The sequence below is a fragment of the Pleurodeles waltl genome, chromosome 6 (genome assembly GCF_031143425.1).
Source record: "Pleurodeles waltl isolate 20211129_DDA chromosome 6, aPleWal1.hap1.20221129, whole genome shotgun sequence".
In the NCBI taxonomy this organism is placed as follows: Eukaryota; Metazoa; Chordata; class Amphibia; order Caudata; family Salamandridae; genus Pleurodeles; species Pleurodeles waltl.
The window spans coordinates 1,110,776,586-1,110,788,621 of NC_090445.1; the positions used below are offsets into that span (position 1 = coordinate 1,110,776,586).

Sequence of the window (12,036 nt, forward strand, 5' to 3'; positions counted from 1 at the left end):
AACGTCCACGTTATTTCACAGCCATTTTACACTGCACTTAAGTAACTTATAAGTCACCTATATGTCTAACCTTTACCTGGTAAAGGTTAGGTGCAAAGTTACTTAGTGTGAGGGCACCCTGGCACTAGCCAAGGTGCCCCCACATTGTTCAGAGCCAATTCCCTGAACTTTGTGAGTGCGGTGACACCATTACACGCGTGCACTACATATAGGTCACTACCTATATGTAGCTTCACAATGGTAACCCCGAATATGGCCATGTAACATGTCTATGATCATGGAATTGCCCCCTCCATGCCATCCTGGCATAGTTGGCACAATCCCATGATCCCAGTGGTCTGTAGCACAGACCCTGGTACTGCCAAACTGCCCTTCCTGGGGTTTCACTGCAGCTGCTGCTGCTGCCAACCCCTCAGACAGGCATCTGCCCTCCTGGGGTCCAGCCAGGCCTGGCCCAGGATGGCAGAACAAAGAACTTCCTCTGAGAGAGGGTGTGACACCCTCTCCCTTTGGAAAATGGTGTGAAGGCAGGGGAGGAGTAGCCTCCCCCAGCCTCTGGAAATGCTTTGTTGGGCACAGATGTGCCCAATTCTGCATAAGCCAGTCTACACCGGTTCAGGGGACCCCTTAGCCCTGCTCTGGCGCGAAACTGGACAAAGGAAAGGGGAGTGACCACTCCCCTGACCTGCACCTCCCCTGGGAGGTGTCCAGAGCTCCTCCAGTGTGCTCCAGACCTCTGCCATCTTGGAAACAGAGGTGCTGCTGGCACACTGGACTGCTCTGAGTGGCCAGTGCCACCAGGTGACGTCAGAGACTCCTTGTGATAGGCTCCTTCAGGTGTTGCTAGCCTATCCTCTCTCCTAGGTAGCCAAACCCTCTTTTCTGGCTATTTAGGGTCTCTGTCTCTGGGGAAACTTTAGATAACGAATGCAAGAGCTCATCCGAGTTCCTCTGCATCTCTCTCTTCACCTTCTGATAAGGAATCGACTGCTGACCGCGCTGGAAGCCTGCAAACCTGCAACATAGTAGCAAAGACGACTACTGCAACTCTGTAACGCCGATCCTGCCGCCTTCTCGACTGTTTTCCTGCTTGTGCATGCTGTGGGGGTAGTCTGCCTCCTCTCTGCACCAGAAGCTCCGAAGAAATCTCCCGTGGGTCGACTGAATCTTCCCCCTGCAACCGCAGGCACCAAAAAGCTGCATCACCGGTCCCTTGGGTCTCCTCTCAGCACGACGAGCGAGGTCCCTCGAATCCAGCGACTCTGTCCAAGTGACCCCCACAGTCCAGTGACTCTTCAGTCCAAGTTTGGTGGAGCTAAGTCCTTGCCTCACCTCGCTGGGCTGCATTGCTGGGAACCGTGACTTTTGCAGCTACTCCGGCCCCTGTGCACTTCCGGCGGAAATCCTTTGTGCACAGCCAAGCCTGGGTACACGGCACTCTAACCTGCATTGCATGACGTTCTAAGTTGGTCTCCGGCGACGTGGGACTCCTTTGTGCGACTTCGGCTGAGCACCGTTTCACGCATCCTCGTAGTGCCTGTTTCTGGCACTTCTCCGGGTGCTACCTGCTGCTGAGAGGGCTCCTTGTCTTGCTCGACGTCCCCTCTCTCTCCTGGTCCAATTTGCGACCTCCTGGTCCCTCCAGGGCCACAGCAGCGTCCAAAAACGCTAACCGCACGATTTGCAGCTAGCAAGGCTTGTTGGTGTTCTTTCGGCGGGAAAACACTTCTGCACGACTCTCCACGGCGAGAGGGATCCGTCCACCAAAGGGGAAGTCTCTAGCCCTTTTCGTTCCTGCAGAAACCGCAGCTTCTTCTGTCCAGTAGAAGCTTCTTTGCACCCGCAGCTGGCATTTCCTGGGCATCTGCCCATCTCCGACTTGCTTGTGACTTTTGGACTTGGTCCCCTTGCTCCACAGGTACCCTAGATTGGAAATCCACAGTTGTTGCATTGTTGGTTTGTGTCTTTCCTGCATTATTCCTCTAACACGACTTCTTTGTCCTTAGGGGAACTTTAGTGCACTTTGCGCTCACTTTTCAGGGTCTTGGGGAGGGTTATTTTTCTAACTCTCACTATTTTCTAATAGTCCCAGCGACCCTCTACAAGGTCACATAGGTTTGGGGTCCATTCGTGGTTCGCATTCCACTTTTGGAGTATATGGTTTGTGTTGCCCCTATCCCTATGTTTCCCCATTGCATCCTATTGTAACTATACATTGTTTGCACTGTTTTCTAAGACTATACTGCATATTTTTGCTATTGTGTATATATAGCTTGTGTATATTTCCTATCCTCTTACTGAGGGTACACTCTAAGATACTTTGGCATATTGTCATAAAAATAAAGTACCTTTATTTTTAGTATAACTGTGTATTGTGTTTTCTTATGATATTGTGCATATGACACTAAGTGGTACTGTAGTAGCTTCACACGTCTCCTAGTTCAGCCTAAGCTGCTCTGCTAAGCTACCATTATCTATCAGCCTAAGCTGCTAGACACCCTATACACTAATAAGGGATAACTGGGCCTGGTGCAAGGTGCAAGTACCCCTTGGTATTCACTACAAGCCAGTCCAGCCTCCTACACATGCTGAATGTTTTGGTGGTGGTCCCATTGTCTTAGGACCACCACAGGCTGAGTTATGGACATAAATGTCTTTAAAAAAAAAATACTTGCAAAGCATTATGGGGTGATTTTTTCCCGAGTGTAGTGAATATTGTAGTATCGGCTCTTCCTGCTGTGCCAGATTTCTGTGTATTTTAGTAAAACATTTATCCATTATTAGTGTTTTTGGGAAAGCTATGAGGCGTGTAGGGAAGAGCCAAAAGAAATGACTCTGATGCAGTAACAGTGTGAACAATGTGACCAGCGGTCCAATACCGCTGATGGAGTTTGTGCTGTGAGCAGCGTAGCTGGCATGGAGCACAAATGGAAGGGAGACAAAAGTTAAAAAATAGTTCACCCATGCTGAAGTATATCGGCAATCATGCACTTATCCATGTAACAGGGTCAGTCTGCAAGGCGGTAACAAAACCGACCCAAGGTGGGACAAACGTGAAGCAATTACCAATGACATCAAGAGTTTTTTTAAAGGCAAGCCCATAAATGAGTGAAAATGATGGGCGTGAGGTGGGCATGGTTAAAAGCGCAAAATACTTACAACAGGTCAAAGTAATTGTGCGCTCCACCTAAAAAATTGGAAGTCAAAAACTTAATTCCATGCGTAAACGTTCAGATGCTTTGGAAAGTGACACCAGGTGTGTAGGGCCTCTTAAGGTCAAGTTAGAAATGGAGACTTTACACAAAAAGGTGTTTAGACTTTCCGGCACACCTGAGGTGGACGTGAGGCTTTGAAATTAAAGAACCAAGGCACCTGGAGATGGGAACCTAGACTGAAGATCAACAACATATTTATCACAGTATTTTACAAACGTTGTAAGAGGCACCTGCCATGGACTGGACAAGGACCTGCTACATTACATCAGCGAAAAATATACCACATCAGTGCTTTACCTGCCTGACTGAATCTAGTGCTGCAGACAGTGTGGGCGCTTTCAGCACTAGACAGTTCCACACAGGAGTTTGTGAAGTGCGGGTATTACACGCGTCACATTGGCTGACGCATGTTTATTTTAACTCAGGCTCAAAACGCTGCACGTTGAACTTTCCCGCCGGGGGAGAATCACGAATTCAAGATCTGAACACAGCATTCCCTTTGACCTTCACTAATGACTGATGGTATATCACAAACCAGGGAAGCCTTCATTGTGAGTGCTCTTCATAGTGCACATAGACAGAATTGAGTAGAAATATACTTTTTACAAAAATGATCAACATAAACCAGTTCAGTCTTGGGCCCCGCTCATTCTCGCCTTTTCAGAGCTGCCGCCGCGCTCACCGGTATTTAATGCTGTCACAGAGATTAGCTTCTGGCAGATGCCTGGTTCATATCACTTTAATGGGGCAGCTCTTTCCCACCCTTTGATCCTTTATGTCGGGTCCCAGATGTCCCCCCGCCCACCCTGTACCGTGCCACACTTCTATTGTCCCCGCTGCTCTCTGATTGGCTGCTGAGTGTGGGAACCTCTCTCCAGCCCCAGACCCACACATGACCCTGCAGGCGGAGGGGGATAAATAGGGCAGGAGGGCGCGAGCTCTTCAGATACAGATCACTGTGGGTTCACTGCAGAGACCCTGCTCTTCACCCAGACCGGGCAAGATGGCGCCTTCCAGCACCTTGAGGGCATATGAAGAGGAGCGCGAGGGGAGAGACATTAGAAAGGTAAGAAGTCAGGAAATTAATTTTAAGCACTAAGTATTCGTATATTGATATATAAACCTAATACGAAGTTTGGAGGAGCTAATTATGCCTTATATACTACATCATCTTTTAACATTACCATAGTTCTAAGTTAATTTAAATTAGTTGAACTTTTCTACCATAAAATTATAACTATACGCTTTGCTGTTGCCTTTTAAAGGGTTAAACACGTTTACAAGTTTCTTCCAATTCAGTAATAAATCCGTATTTTGTCTCTGCAGCTGAGGAAGCCAGTGGTGGAGAAGCTGAGGAGAGATCGCATCAACAGCAGCATTGAGCAGCTGAGGATGTTACTGCGGAGAGAGTTTGAGGAACAGGAACTTCCGCCCAAAGCAGAGAAAGCGGATATCCTGGAAATGGTCGTGAGATACCTGGCCCGGCTGCTGCAGACACCGGCAGCAGGTGAGAGGCAGTAACTAAAGGGTTAAAGTGCAGTGGGTGCACTCTGCTGTTATGTGTTTGTGTGCGGGGGAAGAGGGTTAACGGTGACTGGGATTAGTTAATTTCGGCGCAGAGATGTAACTAGTGATAGTAGCTTTGGGATGGTACTCGGTGCAGGCTTATGTCTTTAATGATCTCCACTTCCAGCGCCATTTTTTTTTTAAGTAAACTCGTGTTTAAACACAAGAATATCAGCACTTCCTGGCAACCAATTGCAGTACCCCGAGGAAAACAAAGACAATCTAGAGAGCTTTATTAGAGAGTATGTATTGTATATTCACTTTCTGTAACGAAAATGTACCAACATTAACCCCTCCTCTCTCCCTGCAGCCGTGGCCTCCAGTGAAGGTTACTCCAGGTGCCTCCAGGACTCTCTGCACTTCCTCTCCCTCCACGGAGCCCCCACAGAGACCCGGATGAAGCTGCTGCGGGCCCTCCATAGACCTGCGGCTGCAGCAGAGGCTGTGTGTCCTTCTCGGCCTCCGTCCTGTCCCAGCAGAACTAAAGAGCCAGCCCAGGACAGCCCCAGAGCCCTGTGGAGATCCTGGTAATGCGGGGACTGCGGCCTGGACTTTTCTTCGGACTTCTTTAGAGGCCTCGGTCATCTGTGAGGGGAGAATATTCATTCTGGTGTCTGGGGCTGGCCCTGCTGTGCAGGGGAGAGTTTACTGCACTTCAAGGATTGAAGAGTGAGTGTATATCCTCATGGGACGGACAGTGAGCGAATGTTATAGCCTCACAGGATGGACAAAGTGAATATTATATGCTCGCAGGAGGGGCAGTATTTCAATAGTACATCCATACAGGGTGAGCAGTGTGTGAGTGCTATACCCTCCTAAAATGGACAGAGTGTGAATATTATATCCACACAGTGTGAGCAGTGTGACTATTACATCCGCATAGGGTGGGTGGTGTGTAAATATTATGTCCATTTTGATGGGCAGTGTTTGAATGTTAAATCCACACTCATGGTGGACAGTGAGAATACTATATATCCTCTTAGGATGGACAGTATATGAATATAATATCCTCATAGAATGGGCAGTGCAGCTATTAAATCCTTATAGGATGAACAATGTGAAAATATTATATCCGTTTAGGATGGACAGTGGTTGGATGTTAAATCCACTCTCAGGAGGGTCAGTGTGAATATTATATCCTTTTGGGATTGACAGTGTATGAATATTATATCCCCACAGGATGGGCAGTGTAGCTATTACATCCTTATAGGATGGACAATGTTTAATTATTATATCCGTGTAGGATGGACAGTGTTTGTTAAATCCATCCTCAGGATGGACACTGTGAACGTTATATCCGTTTAGGATAAACTTTGGCTGAATACAATTTAGATTACCCAGTATGTAGATATTGTGTGAACATGAATTTGTTAAACATTGGCAGTACCTCTAATAATTTTTAATATATACCTTTGTTGAAGGGAATGAACTAAAGTCATTAATAAGACGTGCCTTCAATTTCGAAGTATTTTTAACTGTTTCTTTGCGAGAAACTGAGATTGTTTGGTGTGACGACGGCTCCTCGCCTCTTTTGTATCAATTTTAATAGGTAGTATTTTCTATTGCAAATTATTATGAAAGCCTACTACCTTCTGTGTAGGCAAAGCATGTTTCTGTGCTTTCAGAAATATCTGAATTCTCTGTGATGAGTTAAAGTGATGTATTTTAGGCTTTCTAAAAAAATGCACATTATTTGCCTATTAACTATCAATTTTGATATATCTGTATTTTCAATTGGAAATTCTTCAGTTAAATCTCCTGCCTTCTGTGAAGGTAAAGTGTATTTCTGTTCTTTTGGAGATTTGTGGATTATCTCTGAAAAGTGTATGTGACAATGTGCACATTAATTCTGTATCCTCCAAAGTGTAACATTCATTGTTGATGAATGAAAAGGAGTAACAGTAATCACTAGTAACGAGTCTTCATTTTAGAAGAAATCTTCGTGCTATCTGTGTAGGTTACACAATGCCCTGTTCTCTTTTATAAAGATATTCAGTGTGGTGAACTCCCTGCCATACATTTGTACCTCAGTGACTGAGTATCTTCTACTTCCGAGTCTTCTACAATATTTGTAGGGCTGCAATTATCAGTGAAAACTCATTCAGTTATGGAATGAAACCCAAGATTTAGCTCCTGTGATAAATACATTCATTGTCTCAGATCTAAGACTGTCTTGTGTGTATCCTCCTGTCTCAGTTGTGACATTTATTGTAACATTTTGTGTCTGTCACGTGATTCTTTACTGTTCCTGCTTTATGAAGGGACTTGTTGCACTCTGCAGTGATGAAACCTTGTTCAAATAAACATACAGAACAGAATAAAATGGTATTAAACATCAATTGCTGTTCTTTCTGTTTTCCTTTCGATGGCTGAACCTTGCCCTGAAGGAAGATGTTCCCACCATAGACTGCAAAGGCTGGGAACATAGTCTATCACTTCTCTTACCACAGTTGGACGTGAAACAGCCATTTGCAGCTGGCACAATTCTCAAATGTTGTGCAATTGTGATATTTGTTCGAATTAATAATACAGTACATTTTTAAGCACATCACTGGCGGCCAGGTTTCCACAGGGTCTAAACAGAACACTCTGTAGTAAATATCTAAAATGTGTGCTACTGTGAGTGGCAGAGCTGCGTGAGACATTATACTTGACGTCATGTGCACGCAGGATTGGTTCTAGACACTAGAATGAAATTGGGAGCCTTGTCACACTAGCAGGTCTCCATGGGAAATGTGTAATATGGCTTCACTCACTAAGCAGAGAGGGTGGGCTTAGACATGTTGATGTAGAATGAGATAGAGTGAAAGTGTGTTTCTGAAATGGGAGGTTTCACACTCCGGCACTTCCCATGGTACTCTAAGCCCAGCTTTCAAACGCCATTAAATTCTGGCAGCAGAGGAGGATGGGCAGTGAGGATGCCCAGAGCTGTCAGAGGTGTGGGTGGCACATGGCATTTTCAGTATAAGTTTGTCACAGGCAGTGGACCATAGCAATATAGTGACCCAACCGTATAGGAGTAGGTACTCATATGCATGAACTATATGGCTAGACGTTTTCAGCCAATCAGCTGTAGACCTCCCAGATTACACCCGCCACACTTTATTATGTTGTACGATAGGATTAGTGAACGGGGCATCAGAGGCATTAGCTTTTGTGCTTTGTCAAAAAATGTTGAGCTTATAGCCCAACCCTGGCCCTCACTGAAGCAAAACATTCTTATGAAAATACTTTAACTTCACAAAAATTGAGATGTGAAGTTCCACAAATATTGGCTTTGCCTATGCTTGGTTTGTTTTATCATGATTTTTGTAAAACTTTAATGTTAGGGAAGCTGTGGCGCCCCCACCAAAATAAATAATGAAAATTGACTCAATCCAAAGTATCTTCCTGGCTCAAAAAGAACACATTGTCATAATTCCTGGCACTGAAGGAAACTACTTTTTCTGCAGATATGCCCTGTGTGAAAGAGCAGAATGCTGCCACTCACAATGAGGTTAACAAGTGGCTAAACCCACTGCCTCATGCTGTATACTGCAGGGTGCAAAATAAATATGTGAATAGCACAGCTGTAGACCAATGGATGTAGAGGTATGCTTAAAAGCCCCATAAGTATGTATATTACATGTGTAATTTTGGTAAGGCGAAAAGGTCTTGGCTAACACCCTACCTTAAGAAAAGGTAGGGATGGTGGGGGGGGGGGAGGGGGGTGTACCATCTTCTGGGGTTGTGCATAAGTTGGGTTTAGATTGTCCATGGGGCACAGAGGAGACTACGTCAAGACTAGATTTCATATACTTGGCAGTCCAACCATCTCTGTGCCACACCAGTGTATGGGCATCATATAGGGGCTGCAAGGGGTCGCAGCTGTGACCCCCAGCCTGCCCTTACCTCCGACTCTTCGATCCTTGGCCTCAGATGTACCATCATCAGTACCAAGAGCACAAGCATATCTTGTGGTCACCAGGCTCCCCTCTCCTTTCTATCTACCCATTTTTGTTATTACACTAATGGTGTATAATGATCTATTATTAATTATTAATGTAATAAAACATGGAGCAGCAGGATGCGCAACAAGACTTTTACTGGCATCTGAGGCATTTAGAAATGCTTATAAATGTATGCTGTATGTGTGCTTGCAGGTGAGAGTTTGTGTGAAAGACAGTGCGCATATGTGTGTGTGTGTCTGTATGTGCGAGCATGTGTGTGTGAGTGAAAGTGAGTGAGTGAATGTAGGCATCTGATACTGAGAGGGATGAGACTGGCTGCCGGTAAGGGAGCATGAGTGAGTCAGAGTCAGTGAGTCCAAGTGAGACTGAGAACAAGGGGGACTGGGTGAGTCTGTACCATTAAGATTGTGTGTGAAGGAGTGTATAAGTTGGTGAGTGAGACTGAGAGTGAGAGACAATGAGTGATTGCAACCACAAATGAGAATGAGTAAGCCAGTGTGACGGAGAATACATGAGAGTTGGTGCATGTGAGTATGTCAGTGAAGATAAGATTGAATGTGAATGAGTGTGAATAAATGAGCCAGAGAGTGAGAATAAGTGAAAGTAAGTGAACATTAATGGATTGAAGTAAGAATGAATGGAAGCAAGTATTAGTATATGAGTGTGCAAGAGTAAGTATGAGTGAGAGTGGGGTCGATGAACAAGAATGAGAAGAGTGAGTGGAATAGAGTGAGTGTGAATGAGTGCAAGTTAGCATGAATTAAGGAGTGTGAGTGAGTGGGGAAGGGAAAGGGAATGTTAGTGAGCATGAGTACGAATGCAATGATATGCCTGCAAATCTTTCATTGGCCCTGGCACATTGAAGATAATTCTTAGCTTATAGAGGCACTCATAAAAAGACACTGGTGTGCCATACAGGAAGCAATGCATAGCATGACAAGCAACCGTGACAAAATATTGGCACTGATATATTGGAGTTAATTCTTAGCATAATGGACAACTGTTGAAAAATACTGGGGCTGGCATACAAGACGTTATTCTTGGTATTTAGGATACATATGGAAAATTGCTGATCATGGCATACTTTATAACTGTTGCCTATGGGAGGTTATAACCAAGACAAAATGCTGGCTCTGCTATAGGGTAGATAATTTTTTTAAATAAATGTCACAAATGGTCGTTGGACAGCTTTAATCACAAAATTCTGACACTGGCATATTGTATGTATTTTTTGACATAATGGGTACCCACAGCATATGAGAGACACCAGTGACAAAAAGTTGCCCCTTGTTCAATGGAGGTAAAATTGATAGCAATACTTCAAACCCCCCGTGGGAGTCATCAATTTTTTGCTAATCCCATTGGTCCTACGCATATTGGGAAAGACAAAAAAATGAATGAAAGGGCCTCTCAAATAATGGGCAATTCCCTATGAGTGAACCTCATTCCTTTGACTCTGAGAAACCAGTCATGTTTGCTTTGCAAGAGAGACAGTAGCTTCCACTCAAGGATTTTGTTCCAACCACTGTGCAGCTACAGCTGGCATTCTACTGTCTTGAGGAGGACTTTGTGGGACCCCGACTTCTGCGGCCAAAGTCACCCCACATCACCCATGGACCAAGGAATCACCCACCACAAAGGCACCCTTGTTGACCGTACAGCAAATGGAGCATCTTTGAGCAGTTTTAATCCTGCATCCCCAGCATCAGGACCACACAGTTAAAGTCTATGGAGGTTGTGCTGTAAAATTTGGTAATTGTCGAACTCTACTGCAACAACACCCCAGACCTTGATCCTTTTGGATTTGGTCACCTACGCATAACTTGAGCAGCCAAATTAACTTTTACAAACTTTTAAAAAGTTTCCAAACTTTTTGGTGACCAATGCTTGTTTGTGATTGAAATTAAAAGTGATAACATTTTTGTAAATTCATATCTCCGGTACCCTTCAGTGGATTTTGCTCATCTTGTACTCTAAAAAATTGTAAAAATAAAAGGCACTTTTTAAACTGATGTGTTTCTTTCTTGATGTGTGGTTGTCTTATTTTGTTGTTTGGTACTGTTTATTGCTTTACATAAATTTCCTTTGTGCAAGTCTTGCTGCTTCAATGTCATAGCTATCCAGGGTTGATCTTAAGGTTGTTCAAATGAGCCTAACCAGACCCCAGGCTTTTTTTGGGGGTGTTTTCCACATTAAGGCTTTAGAGCCATACCATATAATACACCACAATCATTGCAATGGGTGCATAGAATCCACAGGGCAACTCATTAAAGAAGTAGTCTATTTGTGTAGTGCACACAATCTTGATGGCACCCAACTATTCAGGCACATATTGATGGCTACGAGTGTGAGATTGATAGACTCATGTCTTAAGAGGGTCACCGGGGACTGTGTGGTGACAACAGAGAGTTGTCTGGCTACTTGGTCCACAGATTAGTACAGTCTCCTGCAGTGGGCAGTAGAATTCTGTTCACCCACCTACATGTTTTCCCCCTCCATCTAGGCATGCGGTTACTAATCTGACAACTCAGCAGGCAGTTGGGAGACCTATTATGGACCTGTCTGAAGTACCAACTTCAATTAGGTTTTCTGCATTGAGTACTCTTGAAGCGGTATATTGACTCACATTGCCCACTTGGGTCCTAGTCCACAGAATATTTATAATCAGGACAAGGTCTCTACAATAGGTGCATGACATAAGGCTGGAAGAGTTAACCTGGTAAATTGGGACATCGCTGTGGCGATGAGTAAATTGATCCATCATGGGCAAAATCTGTAAAGAACCTCAGCTCTCTGTGCTGTCTTGTAACCTGGGATTTCTCCAATGTTGTTTTGATTTAGGGTTATACCTCTTTTTTCCTCCCTGCTATCCCCTGCCCGTGTGGAAGAGCAAAGACTGGCTTGTTCACATTAATGTCCCATGAGCTAGGATGCACGGCTACTTATTATGACACAGGATGTGTTTACCTGTTGGGTGTGTAGCTTCCATTCCCTAATTCTAAAAGTATTCTTTCCCTGAATTTTTAGACCTCATGGTCTACAAAAACCCCAGCTCAGTTGGCGGGCTTACTGGCCTTTTTAGACTGATTGAGATCAGAGACTAACCCATCCATCCCAGTGGTTATTCTGGGTGTCTTTAATTTGCATTTGTGTGTTAGGAACTGTGGGTTGGCTAGTATTTTAAGGGGGAGAGTCACTCTCTACAGTTTGAGCACAAGCCGCAGGGAGAGTTGTTGAATGACATCAAGTGTGATTTTAATTTATCTTTTGTCTGAAGATGCCTCTAGGAAGACCTCTATAAATCT

General features: G+C 44.5%; 1 protein-coding gene across 1 annotated transcript; it reads left to right on the forward strand.

The window, feature by feature from the left end:
• The first annotated feature begins 4,527 nt into the window (after window positions 1-4,527).
• LOC138302090 (transcription factor HES-5-like) lies at window positions 4,528-7,120 on the forward strand. Its single transcript, XM_069242476.1, has 2 exons — window positions 4,528-4,722; window positions 5,092-7,120. The coding sequence occupies exons 1-2, from the start codon at window positions 4,608-4,610 to the stop codon at window positions 5,310-5,312; spliced, it is 336 nt and encodes a 111-aa protein (XP_069098577.1). The 5' UTR covers window positions 4,528-4,607; the 3' UTR covers window positions 5,313-7,120.
• Window positions 7,121-12,036: the final 4,916 nt, after the last annotated feature.

Bases quoted from the DNA above. Each gene is read 5' to 3' on its own strand.
- LOC138302090 (XM_069242476.1), top strand. From the start codon at position 4,608: ATGTTACTGCGGAGAGAGTTTGAGGAACAGGAACTTCCGCCCAAAGCA. The intron at 4,723-5,091 runs GTGAGAGGCAGT...CTCTCCCTGCAG, and splicing joins GCTGCAGACACCGGCAGCAG to CCGTGGCCTCCAGTGAAGGT.